This window comes from Crassostrea angulata, chromosome 2 (genome assembly GCF_025612915.1).
Source record: "Crassostrea angulata isolate pt1a10 chromosome 2, ASM2561291v2, whole genome shotgun sequence".
Taxonomy (NCBI): domain Eukaryota; kingdom Metazoa; phylum Mollusca; class Bivalvia; order Ostreida; family Ostreidae; genus Magallana; species Magallana angulata.
This window is the reverse complement of record NC_069112.1, coordinates 57,925,886-57,948,132: the sequence shown is the minus strand read 5'-3', so window position 1 is coordinate 57,948,132 and position 22,247 is coordinate 57,925,886. Positions and strand designations below refer to the sequence as shown.

Below are 22,247 nucleotides of genomic sequence, written 5' to 3'. Positions count from 1 at the left end.
TCCAGGGAGAAGTCATTCAAGGAATAGTGCTTAGTAGGCTTTCACTGCACGAAAAATTGCGTTTAATTCAAAATTAAGTCCCAGTTATAACCCAATTAAACGTCAGATTTAAACATATAATACGAATTTAATTCAGACTTATACGTGAAATTTAATTGGAGTTTACCTAGGTGTAAAATTTGTTGTAAACTCCTAAATTTAATGAGATTTATACTTAATTAAATCTCAATTATATATCACATAAAACTTACCAAGTTTATTATTTTATGTGGAGTTTCATATATAAACCATAATTTTATATCAATTTTAAATGACGATTAATCATTTTATACATCAAATTTCTGATTTTATGTGGAATTTCAGGTATAATCCACTTACTATATTTCAACTTTTTATGACACATAATTTTTCTATACACCAAGTTTAAATATTTTATATGAAATTTCACGTAAAATTCATTATTTTATTTCACTTATACCTGACAATTAATATCTTTAAACACCAAGTTTACGTGGAATTTATGGTACCGTATACTTTCCACTTGTTCACCTTTTCTTATTGCTTTTTATCATGTTTGTGATTTTAATAAGGAGTTTCAACTTTTCTGGAATTATATATATATAGATATACGTAATTTCATTTGAAGATTTGATCAATACCAATTAATAATAAACATCTTATATCTCCATTTCACAGAGGTAACATTGTATATTCTTCTCTTGTTCATTCCTCTTTGCCAAGTGCTTAGTCATTAAGGCAACAGTGATCATCAGAGATCAGCATTGTTTACTAAATATCAACAACCAAAAAATAATAGAAAATCAGACTTTTTTACTTTGATTCGTGTCATCTTAATGCTGGTTTATAATGCAACATTAACAATTCATAACAAAAAACAATAAAGCAAATGAAATATGTATACAGCAAATTAAGATACATGAAGTGCCTTCATGTATATACATGTACGTGATAACTGTTACATGGATGCAGCAAAGCAAAGAACAGATGTTTTTGAGTGCCATTATAATTTAATATGCAAGTTATTTTAATAAATAAAGTTTCTTAACGGACAACATTCTATGCATTTGAGTTTTAATGCAATGTTAATTCTATGCAGTAAGACATAAATCCAAAATAATTCTGGCTATACCAAATTTCATTTGATTAAACTTACTAAGTTTAAATAACTGAACAACTTGTCTGCATTTATTTTTCCATTCTAAGTGACTAAAGGTGATTTTAATTATTCAATAAATCATTGTTCTAGAGCATGTTTTTCCTAATTCTTAAATTTTACCTACTCAAGATTTCTATCACATGCCAAATTATTTTTTATTGAAAGTGTAAAGAGAGCCCTAAAAATATTGAAGTCTTTTATACATAATGCTAAAAAAAAACATCAGTAGTTAACACAGGTAAAAAAAAAACGAAATAAATTTACATGATATTCGGATATTTCACTTAAGAAAAATGATTTCTCTGTTCACACAGAATTTTCATAAATGTGTAAAAAACAAATTCATTACAACAAATAATTACTCCATGAATGAAAGAAAATGTTTAAAGGAGAACAATCTTTACAATGATTACAATTGTGATGGGAGCCACCCTTTTGAAAATTTATTGAGCAAAAACCCATTCATGCTCCTTTTTCACGATTGGTTTTGGTCTCACTGATGGCATATCCCCCTTAACTCTCTTCAACATCTGTCGTTTTGATCTGTTGGACATTGACCTTTCATATTTTGTGTCCAGTTCCTCTAATATTTTCGTATATTCTTCTGATCTCCAACTCAGTGGTTTAGTCTTCAGAAATGTTTCATCATCAGAATTATTTTCCTCCTCTGATGACATATAGCATAGCTCTAAAGCATTTGAGATGCGGCGTTTCTTTGCTTCGTCCCATCCCGTCTTTTTCTCCACCATTGCCATTCTCCATTGCAATTTCTATAAGCATTTAAAAAAAATGAAAAAAATCATCATATATTATATAAGTGCATAAACTGAGCAATATCTTTGATTATTATACTTTCATGTTAAATACTGAAATCTGATTGGTTTAGACACGGTTGATAATCCGTTCTATAACCATCAGCGTTAGCAACGGGTAACACAACGAATTGTTACATGCGCGTTAATTATGCGCATACGGTTCGCCGTGGAATTCTCGTCATTTCTATAAAAAATCAGTAAAAAAAATCTCTAAAGCATCGCGTTGGTTGACAATGGTTTCCTCGGGGTGTCAATTTCAACTGTTACCCTCCCAAACAGGCACTATTTATGTAATGTGAACATTGTTGAATAAAAAAAATCCTATGGAATATCAATTCATGCTTATACATCATAATATTTACCCTCTTTCTCCTGCTGTAGTGGAGCATTTTTGCCTTGTGCTGCTCAATTTTTCCTGTCTTTTCTTTGTGCTCCTTTTGAGCCACAGACTCAAAATATCGAGGTACAGCAGCTGTAAATATAAATAAATTTGAATTAACACTCTAAGTTAGTAAGTACACATGTTCTAACATAAACTTACAGATTCTATAAATTTAGTGTTATACTTATTTTTTGGCCATTTAATGACTGAACGAAAAAAGCCCATTTCCAGATTTTTTTTCAAATCTTAAAACAAAAGTCATTATAAATATTTGTCATCGCTAATTTCAAATGGGGCAATTTGCCGCAAATGTGACTTACCATAATTTAAGTAACTATATTATTGAAACAAGTTTAAATAATTTTCAAGTTTATATGGGAAACAAAATTGTGTCTACAGACAGACAAGATGATTCAAATAAACTTTGTTTTTAGGAACTGAAAGGCCTAAATCTTGCTTAAACTAATGTCAGATAAGCAGCAAATACGGTGGATTCATTAGAATTTGTGGTGGCTCAATTTTCATGGTATTCGTGGGTAGCCTTCCTCCACGAATTTAGATCCTCACCAAAAACAAATTTAGAAAATTATCCTTCTTACTGAAACTGAAAACCGGTGCATCCATGAAATTGTATCCCTACAAATGAGCAAAACAGTAATTCGACAATATTCACTATGTAAAACATCTTACTCTGTAAAATTCCATCCTGCACATCATGATATAGGCCCTTGACAAACTGCTTCACAGCCTGTGTAGTTGCCTTGTTTACCTCCGAAGAAACTCTAAAATTGGGAAAGTTTGTAAATGTTACTTTCTCTTTAAAGGTATAATTTCAAGATTTGTATACATTTTTGCTTCCAGACACTTTAATTAGTTACACTATAAACATGTAGCATATTAGTAGCAGATTTACATAACCATGTAGAAACACAAAAAATTATGAAATTCATCAAGAACAAAATAAGATACTTTAGCTTATTGTCTCCAAGCTTAGTTTGCCAAGCAGCATAATCATCTTCTTCTACAAGTTGCTTGTAAGCATCATGTACTGCTGTCTACAGAAAAGAGAATTTTATATCAAATATATCCTATATACCGTACATGTATATTGAGGAATACATGAATACCTGCATCATGAGACAAAGCAACTTTGTTATGAGTTTCCTATATATACAGGAAACTCAATGATTACTGTCGTACTATTGTAAAATATTAGTATAGCACAAGCTCAGTTTTATAAAGGTCTTGGGAGTGATTTAATTTACACTTGATTCTGTTGGACTTTTACGTGTCAAAAATTTAAACATCTACATATACTTAAAACATACTCTTATTTTGGGAGGAACATGAAAATTCTCTTGTTCACTCTTCTTCCCCTTTCCCTTCATTCCAGTTCCAATCTCTTCCTTGAGAGTTTTAATTTCTTCTCCAATTTTGTCTATTTTGCTGTCCATTTTTTTCAGGTACTGCATAATAGTCTAAAAAAATCCAAGAAATTCATGAATTACAAATATGATGCATTGAAATGTAATTAACATATTGTTACATTTAGCATTCCTCACCTCTATGGTTGCGCATCTTATTCCCAACAACACATTACTGAATGTTTGCACATTACAAATAGAAAATGTATATATAAACAATTAAGGTGGTATTGGACACCTCCATATTTGACGTATTGTTTATCGAAATAAACAATAAAATGAAGCGTAATTATATAAATAGTTTCTTTCCCAACATGGTCACCTAACAGCGTAACGCAGTGGATTAGAGGGTTTACTATGAATTTATAAGTCATGACTCATAAGTTCGAATCCCGCTGGTGTTTTTACAATTTTTACCTCTCTGAATATTTAAAGCTATTTTTTGGCTAAAAATTGTAAAATTTGAAAATTCTTAATCATTGAAAGTATTCTAATTATAATGTACTTTAATCCACATTAATATTGACAGATGTCCCATGCCACCTTAATACGAAGGGTTTATGCACCTGAATGCTGTATCAACAGTATCATAGTAAATTTTGTGCACGCATGCCTTACTGAGTCATGTTTAGTTTGAACCAAGTTTTTAAAAAATAAGTCTGTTAAAAACTTTAATCCTAATCATATATATACCTGATTTTGAAGTACTGCAAAAGAGGTCATGTTCAAATTTTGTACATTTCTTCTTACCTCTTCTCCTGGGGAAAGCTTTGGAGTTAAATTATGGGGAGCTGCAGCAAGTGGTGAAGAGTCCAATGATGGCATTCTTGGAAGCTAAAAATATTGTTATTAATAATTAAAATCACTGGATAAAGAGCTTGCCTACATAAATTATTCACTGAAAACACTGTTATGTACACTTCATTATCATATACCAATCAAGAGGTCTTTATTGGGGTTATCGGTCACAACTGAGACCAATACCTCCCTCAGCCATTTCAAACAATCCCTAATCCCATGAATCAAGAGTGGAGTTGAACTGGTCCAGACCCCCCTCCCCCGAAAAAAAACACTTAAAAAATTATAATTAACTGGTTAGATAGTTAAATCACCAAAAATATACAATTAAAAAGGGATAAGTTGATCCTCCTACCTCCTTAACTAATTATAACTATTAAATTACTTAATAGCCCTGCTTTTTTCAGTTTTCAGTTCACAGGTTATGACCCCCCCCCCCCCCCCCCCCAGCCATTTCAAGAAGTAAATGAAAATACATTGTAAACTTGTAAGATATAAATTTTATGCTTCTTTTGAGAGCTTGTCAAAATAATTTTGAGTCGGACAGTTATATACAATATACGTCCTATGGCCTTTTTCTTAGGGAATTTAAGGGACCCCCTCCCGTTTCTAAAAAAAATCCTTGAACCACACTTTTAAAATTGTAGCATATTAGCTGATTAGCTATTGTATCAAAGCAAAATTACACATTTAGCATAACTAGCGTTGTATTACGACTTACTGTTTTACTTAATCTATGGCTGGCAGAATTTCTTGGCGTGGAGGTGAAAATGCTGACTGAAGATTTTTTCCTCGAGTTCTTCGGTCTTTTCGAAGACGCACTCGGCTCGTCTGAATCGTTGCTACTGGATTCCTCATCTGGGTGAAAACTATCCTCCGAGTCGTTTTCGATGTAATTCGTATTTTCAGAATCAGACATTGTCGTTTGGTCTATTAGAATGTGCGGCAGCGAGGGATGAGAGATATTTACTGTATCTTACCGCCAAAATTTTATGACGTTATTTTCGCATCTTGAATCGCGCATCTGAATATTCTTTCGACATCTACTTAAACATGGTATATTAAACAGGAAATGTATAGATATTTAAAAACATTTAAATGATTGATTTTTTTCATTCATTCTTCCTTTTTTACAAATTACGAAAATGTACAGCATCATTTTCATCCAATCAGCAGCAGCAGCGGTATCCAAAACTGAGCGGTTACACATTTACCCAGTGTGTGAACACGTGTAAGAAATAATCTTTTGAGGGTGGTCGGACGATACTGGAATACGGAGCATAACAGGTATGTGTTTTATTATATCGTCGCCTATTTTCACTTGCGTGATGTCATTTTGTGATGTCATTTTTGCTGTATCTTATGCTAAACAGTCGGTATCGATACATGTATGTGTGATACACGCGTGGCGCGTGATACAATTTAATATAATGTATATATGATGGCTGTAATCACAAACAATGGAAGGACATTTGCAATATCTAATTTTCTTTTCAGCATCAATTTCACGAATTGTGTTATGTAGTGATACCCACATGCACGTAGCAACAGGTCCCCCCACCGCACACACGTACACACGCCATTTTGTTTAACCAATAACCAATCTTCCTTACTTACACAATCACACCTAAATAAACTTAGATTTGTAATGATAAATTGCCTCTCTACTTTTATTGCATGGTAAATAATGATAATGAAAGTTTGTGTTAAGGGGTAGCTGATATAACTGATAACTTGGTTTCAAATGAAACTCCAATGCCTCATACTTTGATATTAAGAACGTGCTTTACAGTTGATCAATTTCATCTTTACACATAAATGTCAATGATCAATTCTTTGGTGATCCTTACTGGCGTAATGAAGGGGCCTTAAAACCCTGTGACAATTATGCCCGTTTCAATTATGGTGATTTCAATTCTTCGTGATGTTGGTCACCAAAATTTTGTGTCTATCTCTATAGCACAGTAAGTATAAATGCGGTTTTCTAACCAAAAGGTCCCGAGTTTAATTATAGTAGTGACTTGTTTTGGAAAGTTAATTTTTCCCCCAAATTGAACATTTTTCTGTCATTTTCAAGTCAAATGCATGCTTGAATTTCATGTCTGTAAGAAATTATAAATAGTGGCGTCAAAAGCAAATTGAGAGGGGGGGGGGCAAAACTTATCAAAAATCTTGACAGGCCAAAATAAAACTATGGTTATGTATAACTTTGCCAAAAAAGTGGAGGGAGGGGGCTAAGTGCCCCCCTACACCCCCCCCCCCTGTTCCAACGCCTCTGTAAAAATTCCTATTTGTATTATTTCTAAAGTGTGAAGTACATTTAAACACCCATTATTTACAAGATAGATAGAAATAATTAATGTTGAGAAACTCGATTTTGTAAAAGTAAAATAAAAAACAAAATTTCTTGGGATAATAATACACTGATTAACCAGGATGCTACACCACTAATTTGAGACCTACATGTAGAACTTTGTGAGCAGGCAAATTGAAATCCAAATAAGAGGGAACAAATGTTAATGACAAATTAAATTATTTCTATTGTTTGAATATTGATTTGGTGCATTATTTTCATTAGTATACTCGTAATGACTCCTACCCCTTTGTATGATTAACATTTGCATAATATTCATTACAGGAATGTCTTAATTTAGTAAGATTTAAGTGATTTGTACACTTGTCAGAAATTGTTATAGTATCATAACGAATCACAATAGACCAAGCTTAATTATGGTCACATCTTATATGCTTATATATCCTCTTTGTTTGATGCCCCCGCCCCCCCCCCCCCTTGCATTTAGTGCTGAGTATAGGATTACCTTAATTAATAAAACTTTTCAAGATTTCAGATTAGATAAGAGCCAAGCCCCCCAATGATTGTGAATCGTTTCTACTAAGCTTGCAAAGGAGTACAGGGAAACTTTAGTTTTCAATTTTATGATTATTTCATCTGACAGGTTAACATGACTCTCGCTTACTGATGTTTATTGCTTCTGAACTATATTTAAAATATAAAAAAATAAAAAAATTAGCCCCCTCCCCCCCCCCCCCCCCCTCTTTCCAAGAATTGTGAATCACTTGCACTAAGCTTGCAAAGAAATACACAGAAACTAAGTTTCATGATTATTTCATTTGACAGGTTACCATACAGCAGTTGTTGGTCGTCAAAAACGAAGCAAGAGCATTTTTAGAAATCTTTGCAGTATTAAGGAAGTTTATGGTACTTGAATTACGGTATGTTTTAATTAAACGTGTTATAAGAAAGACTTTTAATTGTCTTGACAAAACGTCTTATCGCTTAGATTATAACTGAGTTTATGCAGTTAAAGTGATTTGTAGAAAAGTAAAAATGATTTCTACAATATAATGGAGTATTATGATGTACTTGTCATACAACACAAAATGATAAGATGGGTGTACACCCAGTTAAGCTAAATTAAGAGCACCTTTAATTCAAATTATATGATGTATATTGTTTCATCATAATTAAAGAAAAAAGCCAAGAATAATCAAAGTGATTTCATTGAAGTTAATTATTGAAAATATGTATTATTATTTTAGCTAAATGGGAAAACACTCTTTAGACAGAAAGAGGAGAAAGAGACGAGAAAAAAGGAAAAAACACAGATTAGAAAAGGCAAGGCACCGGCAGTTGAATGAGAGTTCAGAGGAATTCGAAATGTTCAATAAAAAAAACAGTAAATATTATGTGACTTTTAAATGAAAAGCATATTTATACCCCCGCTCCGAAGGAGAGGGGGTATACTGTTTTACCCTTGTGTGTCTGTCTGTCTGTCCGTGTGTAACAAAAATTTTTGTCGCATTTATCTCAGCAACTATTTATCGCAGATGCTTGAAACTTTTACGCAGTGTTTGTTAAGGCATGCCATATCGTGGGATATATTTTTGTACCAATCGGACGTCAACTTCCTGTTAAATGAGTACTTTGTTTATTTTAGCCAAAATTATCAAACAATTTTTTCTCAAAGATTTCTCAGCAGCTATTTATCGCAGATGCCTAAATTTCAACACACTATTTGTTTAGGCATTCCATATTGTGGGATGTATTTCTGTACCAATCGGATGCCAGCTTTCTGTTAAATGTCGACTTTGCTTATTTTGCATATTCACATCAGAGCAGGGATATCACTAGTGAGCCAATGAGCATTGGCTCACAGATATCTTGTTTTATTTATTCTCTTACTTGATTTCACTCATGAATTTTATTTTATGACTGCTTGCTAATCATTAACTGCACAAAAAGAGATGTACCGTACTTGATGCTACAATTATTCAGTTTCAGTTTCTCAATATACGTATTATTCAATTTCCAGCAGATAATATTTGGCCTGATGAGGAAAATGATCTTGGGTTGAAGGAAGTTGAACGGGAAATTCATGAGCAGTGCAAAGAGGATGGTATATACATAGACGATACCTTTGTAGAAAAAAAGAAGTGCCTATAAATCAGCTAAAGAGCTGTTTGGGGATGGAAACAGGGATGTCGTGAAACTGCGGAAAATGCTAGATGATGAAAAGGACAAAAGAAAGAACCTTCTAAAATTTACAAACCTCTGTGTTCATGTCATCAAAAGTAAAAAGAAATGTAAATTTTGTGCCAAGTTTTGAAAAGGTTTTATTTTTTTTATAAAAGCTAATGTATTTTTAGTTTTTAACATTTGCTTCAGTCCAAACAAAAATTGTCATTATTTGAGCTTTGTATACTAGATACATTAGTTACTGGAATTGTATTTTTTTTTAAATTAAGAATAGACTGGAAGGGTACATTGTAAAACATGTCTGGGAAACAAAAACTTTCAGTTTTTCACCAAGCTCAGCGAAAAAAAATGTCAAGAAAAGAATGTCCAGGATGTAAACAATCATTTACATCTAGGTATTTTAGGCAGCATAGAGAAAAATATTTTAACAATAATCAATGGAATTGTTTCAAGTCAGTGTCTGAAAATGTTGAAGTTTTGTCTCAGGATATCGATGAGGAATTTTCTGATAGCTCATCTGATGAAAATCTTTCTTCTCAAAGATTACATGATGTTTTTCAAATCTTATGTACGAAAACATTTTTCTGAAAATAATTGTACCGCCGAGTCTGAGAGTGAAGATGAGGTTTGGAATAATGCAAGTTTGGAGGATTTAGATTTAGACCTTCAGACTGAAGAACTCTTAGAAAGAAATGAAAGCAATGATGTGAATGTTTCAAACCCAAACATGAAATTTGGGACACTTTTAATGTGGTTCTGTATGTTCATATGTACCTGGCAAGCCATTTTCATGCTGCCAGACTGTGTTATTGACAACCTTCTTTCATTTTTAAGTACATTTTTTTGTCGAATTGGAAAAGAATCTTTCATATTTTCGAGCTTAGCTACTGTTTTTCCAGGTTCTGTTTATCTGTTATGGAAAAAGATAGGCTTGAAAAAAGACAATTTTACAAAGTATGTTGTGTGCAGAAAATGTTTCTCCATTTACTTGTATGATGATTGTTTAATGAATTTAGAGGGTGAAACTGTGTCTGCCAAATGTCCTTTTGTAGAATATCCAAATCATACACAGCCAGCAAGGCGAAGACCATGTGGGGAATTGTTGTTGAAATCTGTAACACTTTTAGATGGTACAAAAAAACTTTATCCATTTAAGTCTTACTGCTATAAACCTATTCAAGAATCTTTGCAAGATTTAGTTAAAAGGCCTGGGCTTGAAGATCTTTGTAACCATTGGCGATCACGTAAGCAGTCACCTGGGTTTTTGACAGATATTTATGATGGGAATGTTTGGAAAGAGTTTCAGAGCTCAGAAAAAAAAACACTTTTTAACCCATCGAAACAATTATGGCTTAATGTTAAATCTAGACTGGTTTCAGCCATTTAAACATGTTAAATATTCAGTTGGTGTTTTGTATGCAGTTATTTTGAATTTGCCTAGAGACGAAAGATTTAAATTGAAAAATGTTTTATTGATAGGTGTTATTCCAGATTTAAAACATGAACCTTCTGTAAATAGTTTCATAACACCTCTTGTTAATGAACTTAAAGTAGCATGGTCGCAGGGATTTCAGTTGGCTTCAAGCAAAAGTTCATATTTAAAAAAGAATTTTAAAGTTGCACTAATGTGTGTTGGATGCGACATTCCAGCAACACGAAAATTATGTGGATTTTTGGGTCATTCAGCAACATTGGGTTGCTCAAAATGTTTTAAAAAATTTCCAGGTAGTGTAGGCAATAAAGATTATTCAGGTTTTGATGTAGAGAATTGGCCAGTACGAACACTTGATGATTATAATTTATCCATGAAAGCTGTTAAAAAAGCTAGAACTCAGACAGAAAAAGAAAGATTTGAATCTTCTCATGGAGTAAAATATTCGGTATTAAGTGAACTAGACTATTTCAACCCAATAAGAATGTCCATTGTTGATCCCATGCACAATTTATTTCAAGGAACTGCAAAAAAAATGATGAAAATGTGGCTTGATTTAAAAGTTTTACATTCAGATCAGTTAGTTCTGATTCAGGAGAAGGTTGATTCTGTTGATGCAGCAAGCAACATAGGTGCAATTCCTAGAAAAATTGCATCCTCGTTTGGAGGATTTACCGCTGAGCAATGGAAAAATTGGACCATTTTTTTCTCGATTTTTGCACTAGCAGATATTTTGCCTAAAACAGATTTGGATGTTTGGCGAAATTTTGTTTTGGCATGTAGAGCGCTAACTTCTAAATTCATATCAAGTGTAGAAATAGCTAGATTTGATAGTTATATTATTGCATTTTGTAAAGGTGTGGAAAGGGTATATGGCTGTTCTAGCATTACACCAAATATTCATATGCATTGTCATTTATCACAGTGTGTACTTGATTATGGTCCAGTTTACTCTTTTTGGCTATTTAGTTTCGAAAGATACAATGGTCATTTGGGAAGCATGCCAAATAATAGCAGGTCAATAGAAATGCAGCTTATGAGAGGTTTTTTAAGAGACTCTTTTGTACATTCTTTGCAATTCCCTAGTTTGTATGTTGATGAATTTAAGAAACATTTTCCAAGTGTGACAGAGTTATGTGGTGAGAGATTTCCTACTGATTCTGATATTTTGAAAATATTGTATATGTCTAAGAAAAGTGCCCAAATTGTTGGACAGGACTGGCAAATTTGCTCTGCATTTGAATGTAAAAAGTTATCATGCCATGTTCTATCTTCAGCTGACTTAGATATGTTAAAGAAAACAAACAAACATATTTATCCAGAGCTTGATGATTACATTGAATGCATCCCAAAAGTCCTTTAGAAAATGTTCATCTATCTGTCTCGGAGGAGAAGTTTATGGTTCAAATCAATCGCGTCACAAGCGATCTTCGTTTGTCATGGCCTACTGGCATTCCACAGATGGAAAAATAATCGAAGAAGTTGGCTCAGGTGAACTCCGTCCCGGGGTAATTCAATATTTTCTTCAGCACAACTTAATTGTAGACAATAAAAGCCGTGTTCACCTGTTTGCTAAAGTTTTGTGGCTTGCATCACTCCCAAACATGTACAGATATCACGGTGGGAAGCCTGTTGAATTATGGAGACAGAACGTTTTTGACACTTTTGGGCCTTCTGCTTTCATTCCAGTCCAGAGAATAAGTTGTAAATATATATGTGCTGATGGTATGCTTTTGAATAAGTGTGTATCATACATTTGTCCTGTTATTAAAGGTGTAAATGTGTAAATGTAATAAAAAAGGGACGCGTTTAATAGCTGTATCGAATTTTAGTTTTTGAAATGAAATCTGTCCTGAAAAAATTGACCGTCCTGCGACAGTTGGCGTCGGCCAGTCTGGAAGGATGTGCGTCCTGCGCCAGTTGGTGTCAGCCTTCTTGGAAGGATGTGCGTCCTGCGCCAGTTGGCATCAGCCTTCTTGGAAGGATGTGCGTCCTGCGCCAGTTGGCATCAGCCTTCTTGGAAGGATGTGCGTTCTGTACCTGATGGCATCATCCAAAATATAATTGAAATACAGATCTCTACATTAGCGCACAGCGCAGTGAAATCTCTCTGCGCTAATGTAGAGATCTATAATTTTATCAGATTGCATAATCCATCTTTGAAGGATGTGCATCCTGCACCAGTTGGCATTGGTCATCTTGTTAGGATGTGCGTCCTGCACCACTTGGCAATATAAAGGTATAGTTGGACATTTAAATTTTTCATTTTTTGAGTATTTGATTTGGGAGTTTTTAAACTATATACTCTAAATTTAAAATTTGTGTCCGATTTTTGTATTTATATTATGCGTGTGTAAAATGGGTATTTAATTAGCTTGGGTTTCATATTTGTAAGAGGAATGCGCTGTTCTTATAACAGGCAAAATATGGATAATATATGTACATACATTCTTTTAAGGTAAACGAAAGTGTTGTCTCAATCATGCTTATTTATATATTCATGATATATTTTACCGTTAATAAACAATAAAAAAAACTTTGATTCTTGTTTTACTGCAACCAACATGACTACACGTGTATACGTATAACACATGTTGCATAGTGTACTTCATGCCAAAACCAGCACAGCCAACAGAAAAGGACTATGATTTGTTTACATATAAAGATCTATCCATGATTAATAGAAATTTTATTGCAAGGTCATTATTTTTACAAAGTACAACAATTTCGGGAGGCTTTTACCATGTTTACCTTATTTAAAGTTGATAAAATTAATGACGGTTGCTTGGAAATATAATTTATCTTAAACCTCAATTATATTTGCAACTTCTGGTTTAATGACGTTTAATCAGTAATAAACATGACCTAAAGTTGAGAATTAATTACAATTATATCTCGAAGTATAATTTTACATTAAATATCATTAAACTTTAAAGTTCATGTAAAATGAGGATATAACGAAGTTTAATTTTATTAAACGCAATATTTCATGCAGTGTTTGCTGTACCCGGAGTGTTCAACCACAGAAGGAAGCTGTTGATAATAGAGATTTCAAATATGAAATTCATAAAGTACTTCCAGAATTTCTTTGAGGGTCTTCCGACAGGATTCTTTGATCTGTACTGTTGGGAGCGGTCCACTCCGGAGTAGTTCTGCTGGTAATGTTGTATTGGAGGAGGACGCTGAAGAACTACAAGATCACCACCCCTCCTGTGTCGAATGGCGGGTTCATCCCCAAGTGGGTTTGATGTAGTGGACAAGACATGTACCTGAAAAAGCATGCATTTATGTCATATAATTTTATTCCAGATTTTCCTATAAAGTACAAGAAACCTGTGTCAGAGTTAATGCTCATTGTTACCAAGTTGAACACACAGAGAGATGTATCAGGTTCACGCCTATACATATAACGAAGGTGTTAAAACCCTCTGCATTATAAGCGGTTACATAAACTATTGTGATAAAAAATTGATCAAAAATATACTGGTACAGTATATACAAGGATAAACAAAATCTTACTGGTTTATTATCATTCCAAACAGTAATGACCATGTTTTCATGCTGCACTTGCTTGGCATCCCTAAATTAGGGTTTTTCAGTTCAGTGGGAAATCCCCTCCTGTTTGCCTTGATGGTCCCACATGCATATATTCCATAATTTTCCAGGCACTGGACCAAAGGAATTGAAGTGAAAAATCTGCAATTTGTAATATAGTAAGTTGTAAAATAGTTCAAAAACATAATTATTTTTTTGCAAGAAAGCTAGATATCAATCATGGTAAGCAAACAAAGAAAGAATATGTGTATTGTAATACAATTTATACAAACCTGTCAAAAAGCACATGATGACCTTTCCATTTAATGTCCTTGCACAAATGTTTCACAACTCTCTCTCTCCCAAGCTTTGTCCTTGCATCTCATCAAATTTTCCAAGGTAGAGCCGATAATCATGGGTGTAGCCATTTGGCTCACAGCGCATCCATATCTAATGAAATTCAACATTATATTAAATTAGAGAAAAAAGTTTTTAAAAATTATATATTTAATATGAAAACTGTATTCCATGTATGTATCTGGATGGAGTATGAAATCAGGTTTATTTATTTATTTATTTATTTGAGAGAGAGAGAGAGAGAGAGAGAGAGAGAGAGAGAGAGAGAGAGAGGAGATACTTATAATAAAGAGAGAGAGAAAGAAAGAGTACATAATCATCAGATATATTTCAAACTCCTAATCAGAGTATTTAATACTATTGTTGCAAATTAGTAATTTCAATAATTTTTGATCAAATATTCTAATTGTTTTACTTATTATACCTGGTTTATGAACAGGCACACACTAATAAAGAGCTACACTTATTTTAAAATTTCAAATTCATGTTTGATTTGATTTGACAATCAAAATAAGCCTTACATATAATTTAACAAGAGGCCCATGGGCAACATCGCTCACCTGAGGAACAATAGGTATGATAAAGTCAGCTTAATGGAGTCATAATACAATCTGGACAATGTACATTAATACATGTATATCCTGTATAAATGAAATCCATTTTTCCCCCTTGGAACTCGGATAGCCCTGATTGCTGAAAATATTTACAAGAGCAGACTTTAATCAACGCTCCTGCACATATATAGGGACTCAACGTTATGCAGACAGGGATGACCGCACACCTAGGCAACTCAACAGGTACCAACGTTAATGCAAGCAGAGATAACGCAAGCAGGGATGACCTCACACTTGCGCCAACAGCTCAACCTAACGCAGGGAGTGCCACACACTTGCACTAAAAGGCCAGAACACCAGCAGGAATGACCATACACTAGTGCTCCGCCGCAACCACCACCAATACAAGCAGGTATGACCGCACACTTGTATCAATGCGATACAGGGCAGAAATGACCGCACATTCTGTATCGTTGGTTAGAAAAACACAAAGACTAGAAAGAGCAGGGATGTCAACACCCTCAATCTCTCCGTACTTGTTCAAGTTTAACCCCAAACAGTCAATCAATGCAATGCAATAGACACTGACCCTATATATGTGCCAGCCTCAAATAATTCATAGTATCTAAAAATTGGAAATCAAAAATAAACAAACTAATCCAGCCTAACCCAAAACTACTTATGCAGAACAACTTATATACATTGAATATTTATTATTGTATAAAAATAATCATCACATTAATTGGTTAACAGTGGATGCATTTATTAAAATAATCAAGAATCAATAAATCAAGGGCAATAACCCAAAACAGTAATACAAAAAAGATTCTAATGAAAAAATAGCTGCCTGCTTCAATTTTATAGTCATATCACATGTTGAGTATTGCAGTTCTCAAAAAGATCCTTTACAATTGTTTATATATGGGATATTTAGCTACATCAAACTCTGAACCTTCTTGTGAGGCCGAAGAATTGTCCTGGAGCCAAAGTCTTAACAATTAAAAAGAATCATCTTGCTGATTAGTTTCTGAGAAGAAGATTTTTAAAAATTTACTCTTTATTCCTATGTAAAACTTTAACACCCCCCCCCCATGTGGCCTCACCCTACCCCCAGGGGTCATGATTTTCACAACTTTGAATCTACACTACCTGAGGATACTTCCCACAAGTTTCAGCTTTCCTGGCTGATTAGTTTCTGAGAAGAAGATTTTTAAAGATTTACTCTATATATTCCTATGTAAAATTTTAACACCCCCCCCCCCAATGTGGCCTCACCCTACCCCCAGGGATAATGATTTTCACAACTGTGAATCTACACTACCTAAGGATGCTTCAACACAAGTTTCAGCATTCCTGGCTGATTAGTTACTGAGAAGAAGATTTTTAAAAATTTATTCTATATATTCCTATGTAAAACTTTGACCCCCCATTGTGGCCCCAACCTAACCCCAGGGGTTATGATTTTCACAACTCTGAATCTACACTACCTGAGGATGCTTCCACACAAGTTTCAGCTTTTCTGGCTGATTAGTTTCTGAGAAGAAGATTTTTAAAAATTTATTCTATATATTCCTATGTAAAACTTCGACCCCCCCGATTGTGGCCCCAACCTACCCCCAGGGGTCATGATTTTCACAACTTTGAATCTACACTACCTGAGGATACTTCCACACAAGTTTCAGATTTCCTGGCTGATTAGTTTCTGAGAAGAAGATTTTTAAAGATTTACTCTATATATTCCTATGTAAAACTTCGACCCCCCATTGTGGCCCCAACCTAACCCCAGGGGTTTTGATTTTCACAACTTTGAATCTACACTACCTGAGGATGCTTCCACACAAGTTTCAGCTTTCCTGGCTGATTAGTTTCTGAGAAGAAGATTTTTAAAGATTTACTCTATATATTCCTATGTAAAACTTTGACCCCCCATTGTGGCCCCACCCTACCCCCGGGGGTCATGAATTTCACAACTTTGAATCTACACTACCTGAGGATGCTTCCACACAAGTTTCAGCTTTCCTGGCTTTCTGGTTCTTGAGAAGAAGATTTTAGAAAATTTCTCGAAATTTTTCATTAATTTCTAATTATCTCCCCTTGAAAACGGATGTGGCCCTTAATTTTCACAACTTTGAATCCCCTTTGCCTAAGGATGATTTGTGCCAAGTTTGGTTGAAATTGACCAAGTAGTTCTTGAGAAGATGTTGAAAATGTGAAAAGTTTACGGACAGACGGACGGACGGACGGACAGACGGACGACAGACAAAATGTGATCAGAATAGCTCACTTGAGCTTTCAGCTCAGGTGAGCTAAAAAACTGAAAAATTGTAAATAAATTATATGTAAACATTTCTTTGGGTGTGAATTCAAATTATCAATACCTTTAGACCCCTTTTTATTGGCTTGCATGGAGTATATTGTCGAGCAAAATGGTGACCCTTGTATCTCACCATTCCCTCATCAATACTTTGGCATTTTCCTGGTTTATAATATTTTTTGAATGCTTCCCTTGTTGACATTATAAGGGGTCGAATCTTATGCAGTCTAGAAAAACAAACCAAATAATATTATGATATTGCAATACTGTTATTATGAGAGTGTAAAAAATATAGTATGTGTAGTACACCTGTCCAGTCAATCTTTCACTGTTATCTGGTCAAAGTATTCAAGCGAATGCTCGACATACTAAAATGAATGATATCAAACAAGCTAAGTTCACTCGCTCAACAGAATCACATTAACTGAAAGAAAGTATGTACCTGTCATACTGTTGAGACCCAGGAGCTCCCTGTGTACTGTTGTCATTTACATGTAAATAACGAGACAGCATGGTAAATCTATTTCTTGTCATGCAGTCTTTAAAACCTTGGTTTCCTATACAAATTAGAAAAATCACAGTAATTCAGATAAATTTGTTTACTAGGTAACTCTATTAGAACATAATGAATACAATCTTTATAATATAATATCAGTGTGTTGATATATATAAAATATGATTGTTCGTGCATATACATAAACTGATTTGCTTTTGTTCTTTATATTATCTGAATTGAGAGGTGGACAGAGAATGCAGACTGACCTCTTTCTCTATCTCTCTTTCTCTCTCTCCATGCAGGGGGGGGGGGGCTAGACTTATAATAGAAATTTTGAGAATTTTTTTTTTTTATGAAATTATGGTTATGTCTATATCATGCTATGTCTAACTTTGAAAAAAAGTGAGGGGGCTATGCCAACCACCCCCCCCCCCGGTTCCTATGACATGAGAGCTAAATCACAAACATGTCAATTTCATTCTTATAATATCTACTTATGAATACATATTATACAATTCAGTAAATAATTTTTAAAATACTTACCAATGTATTTGTTATCAGACCAGTACATATGGATATCTGGTAATTGGTTTATCCCCATAAGAATCCATAGACCAAGGTATGCCCTGACTTCAGTTTCATCTGTTGGAACCCAGTCAGGGTCGGGCTGCCCTGTACTTTCCGCCGTCTGTGCTGCATATTTGTTGGTTTCCTCGGCTATCTTCCCGAATATGGCTGATGGCAGCATTAGCTGGAAATACCGGTACACGTGATCTTTGGGATCAAGAGTATGACATAGGCCATGATCTTCTCCAAACTCCGCTATTTCCACATCATGAAGGTCACTAGACCAGAAATCGTCACCAATATCGCTCAACCGACTATCCAATGTGCACAGCGATGATTGTGTTTCCCGTGAATCGGATTCACTGTCGGTGTCAGATGAGAATCCCTCGTTATCTGAATCGTTTACATTGATGTCTGATCCATCAGAGAGGGAACCGTCCGAGTCACTGTCCGCGCTTTCGTCCATTATGTCGATAAATTTTCGCGCTGTTTACATGAAAGTCATAGCAACCAGGCCCAGGGAGCTAAGTCATTCGGACAACGCGGCAAGTGTAAAATGATGTGGTCATTGTGCAGTTGATAAACAAAAATGATATTCCTTTTATAAACATTGGAATTAATAAGAACAATTTTGAAATAAACATTTTTGCAGAACCATTTGTTTCATTGCAAATCCCCAAAATCAAAAATCAAAATGATGTACATATAACTATATACTGCAATATATTGATTTACCCTGCAATTCCTATACTTTCATGAATTGTCATACAAAGTCATTTACTGAATATCGTCTATATTTTTTTTCTAGAAAAAACCCCCAGATCGTTTATTTTATCTCTTGCTTTTATTTAGGAAAAACAAAAACTTGACTTGATTCAGGTGGAATAATGTCGCGCTTTGTACTCGCAGGCACGGTCTGACTCATAGCAATTTTTAATGAATTTTAGTACAGAATTTTAAATTAAATATTTTATTTTTATATCAAATATTCTAAATTTAAAAAATAGTATCACATTTACTGGATTAATTTGCGTTATTGTTGATTTAATATACTGTAAGATGCGTAGATTGTTTATACAACGTGTATTTGTCAACCGGAAAATGGCGTCATTTTTGTTCGACTTCTAAAACACCGAAATTCCAATAAACAAATAACACATTAACACTTATTATTATGTCGAAATGCTTGTAGAGACAAATGTAGCAAAAATTTCAAGCTTTCAAATTTTGATAAACATTTTTATCAATGGCGTTTTAAAACAAAAGTACGACCGACGGAACTTAGCACAGAATCAGTCGACCCAGAGCGAGTTTTTGAGATTTCTGTTCGAAAATACGATATGCAATCCAAGTTTTCGGTAATTTCTAGACGTCGTACAAAAAAATGATAATAGTAAAAAATGTTTATTTTCTATTCTACTTTCAAAAAATACAAACCGTTTTGCTACAGATCAGTTATTAACAAAACGCCAGCATTTTATTATCAATAACTACCAAAATGCGTCAAAAGGCGTCTATGGGCGTTAAAGGGTTAAGGAAAAAGTAAAATGTTATGTATGATAAAAATTGCAGGCTTTTTTAAGGAGCATACAGGTTTAATACACAAGTTATACACAGGGCACTTGATAAATATGATTAAGTTTGAAGTCTAAAAGTTTGACAGCTATGTGAATTAGTTTGTCAGACATTCAACTTGTCCCCTTGGCACGTTGGAAGCCATTGGTTTTACACGATACTCAAAAGGCTTGAATTTACTCAGTCATAGTTGCATTATTTCAACAAAAGATTTTTATTTGTTACTCTACTGATCATTTTGAATTCTAGTGATTAAAAAGGAGGCTAAATATAGAAAACAAGGATTGTACAAATTTATTAAATTATCACTGAATGTGATGTTCCAGACAACATGAAGGTGAACATTTACATTCATGAACTAGTTTTATTAGATAATGATCAAATTCAAAGGCATGCATAATTGCTTAATCAAACTCGGTGTCTGATTCAATTAAAAGTTCAGCATCATCATATAGTTCAGTAGAATCACTGTTTGTGTCACTGTCTAAGACTGATGGTTCATCTTTTATCATTTTTTCAAGAGGAAATGTATCTTTATGACAGTCATCACATTTGCACAACAGCATACATCTGTCACAACACATGTGGTGGGGATCTTTTATTGTAAGTTCACTTTCCTTCACAAAAGGTTTCAACAACATTTTTCTTCTACAAGTTTGTGAATTGTAAACATCCTTCACCTCCTGCTCTACTTTTCTTAGGTGATATGAATTGTAAAGGGGTAACGCAAGAGCTGGATTTCCATCCCGACCAGCACGGCCAATCTCCTGAACTACTTCCACTAACTGCTTCGGGGCACCATATAGAATTACATTGTTTGTACCAGTTATATCTATCCCCATTCCAAGGGCACTGGTTGCAATAACGATTCTCAATGATCCTTGTTCGTTGCAAAGGTCATCCAGTAGTTTTTCCTTCTTTGCATCTGGTGTCTCAGAATGAAACATCTCACAGAAGGAAACGCTGCTGTTACAATATATGATAGTTCTCGGAAAAGAGTCTAACTGATCGATGATCCAGGCCATTCCTAGGTCAACAGAATTTGGAATTTTTTTCACAACCAGTTTTATGTTTGGTTTGTCTGGTGACAGTCGGATCTCGGTTGCATCATCCTTCAAATTTAGGACTTTGCGGACTCTTCTGCAAATTTTATGGCAGCAGGTTGCACTTAGTGCCAGAACTGAAACAGATGGGAAAATGGAACGAAGTTCCCCAATGTAGCTGAACCATTTTCTGAATGCGTTTCTGTCATCCTTCTCACCCCTAAACAAAATAAAAATTGAAATTACATTCTTGTATTTAATATTAGGTTAACAAATTTTGCTTAATTTACATATGTTTTATATGCAGTGTCTATCATGTTTAACACAAGAGCTTGACAGGTGCCATTAGCTGGTATTGTAATTGAAAGCTTAAAATGAGTTTAAAACATGGCATGTGTTCTATTGAATTATAATTACAAATGTAATATATTTTTAAAGCAGTTAACATACATTGATGCTAAAGACAATTCATAAATGGAGTTGCTTAACAGAAATATTTACTTACCAACATGCAATTGTGTGAAACTCGTCCACAACAATTGTTGAAACATCAAATGCATGGAGCTGGTCTCGGAATGTGCTATCCCCGACGAGCAACTCAGGAGACCCAATGAAGTTGTGCATGAAGTAAAAATCAAATTAATTAATTTCAAGATTGCATTGACTGTAGTTCATATGTAGGATGCCTCAACTAATTCAAGAAAGGTCGCTGGCAGGTGAAAGGAAAATCGGATTGGCAGGAGAGAAAATGCAAATTCAATTTGTTTAAATTTGGTAAATGAATACAAGGGTTGTTATAAAATTTCGCAGACAAAATGATTTATGGCAAAATTACTGTGTACTTTATAGGATGGAGTATGTTTTATTAAATGACTTAGAATCCATAATTTTTTTCTACATTTAAGCTAATATGGGCGGTTATTCGATTAATTGGGAGAGGAAGTCTAACGACAATATGCACTGGGTTATGCTTAAAGCTTTAAAAAGGAAACAACATCTCATTTTATGCTTTAGATCATAAGATTGCTTTATTTTATTTTTATTTTTTTGGATTTTTTTTTTTTTACTTTTTTTGTTGTTGTTTTTTTTTTTTTGTTATTGTGTTATATTTTCTTTATTTTGGTCTTTTTTTGTTTTGTTTTTTGTTTTGGTTTTTTTTTTTGTATCTTCAATTAAAAAAGAAAGAAGTTTATTTGTTTTGTTTTTTTTTAAAGAGTTTTAGAACCAATAAGATAATTTTAACAGAAAATGTTTTACTTGGCATTATTCTCAAAGCGACGT

The 22,247-nt window shown here is 33.9% G+C and overlaps 4 protein-coding genes across 4 annotated transcripts; 1 reads left to right on the top strand and 3 right to left on the bottom strand.

The window, feature by feature from the left end:
- Positions 1–830: 830 nt before the first annotated feature.
- LOC128173689 (uncharacterized) lies at positions 831–5,555 on the bottom strand. Its single transcript, XM_052839363.1, has 7 exons — positions 5,318–5,555; positions 4,549–4,632; positions 3,703–3,852; positions 3,344–3,429; positions 3,065–3,156; positions 2,355–2,464; positions 831–1,947 (listed from the first exon to the last, which is right to left on the bottom strand). Exons 1-7 carry the CDS (start codon positions 5,513–5,515, stop codon positions 1,621–1,623), a joined length of 1,047 nt encoding a protein of 348 aa, XP_052695323.1. The 5' UTR covers positions 5,516–5,555; the 3' UTR covers positions 831–1,620.
- Positions 5,556–5,777: 222 nt separating this feature from the next.
- On the top strand, positions 5,778–13,079 carry LOC128173692 (uncharacterized). Its single transcript, XM_052839366.1, has 4 exons — positions 5,778–5,883; positions 7,736–7,830; positions 8,158–8,294; positions 8,931–13,079. Exon 4 carries the CDS (start codon positions 9,561–9,563, stop codon positions 10,479–10,481), a length of 921 nt encoding a protein of 306 aa, XP_052695326.1. The 5' UTR covers positions 5,778–5,883; positions 7,736–7,830; positions 8,158–8,294; positions 8,931–9,560; the 3' UTR covers positions 10,482–13,079.
- A 4,205-nt stretch (positions 13,080–17,284) lies between these two features.
- Positions 17,285–19,381, bottom strand: LOC128173696 (piggyBac transposable element-derived protein 4-like). Its single transcript, XM_052839368.1, has 3 exons — positions 18,325–19,381; positions 17,728–17,842; positions 17,285–17,512 (listed from the first exon to the last, which is right to left on the bottom strand). The coding sequence occupies exons 1-3, from the start codon at positions 18,812–18,814 to the stop codon at positions 17,335–17,337; spliced, it is 783 nt and encodes a 260-aa protein (XP_052695328.1). The 5' UTR covers positions 18,815–19,381; the 3' UTR covers positions 17,285–17,334.
- Positions 19,382–20,327: 946 nt separating this feature from the next.
- On the bottom strand, positions 20,328–21,590 carry LOC128174557 (ATP-dependent DNA helicase RecQ-like). The gene is made up of 2 exons (XM_052840081.1): positions 21,472–21,590; positions 20,328–21,186 (listed from the first exon to the last, which is right to left on the bottom strand). The coding sequence occupies exons 1-2, from the start codon at positions 21,588–21,590 to the stop codon at positions 20,328–20,330; spliced, it is 978 nt and encodes a 325-aa protein (XP_052696041.1).
- Between the last annotated feature and the right edge of the window lie 657 nt (positions 21,591–22,247).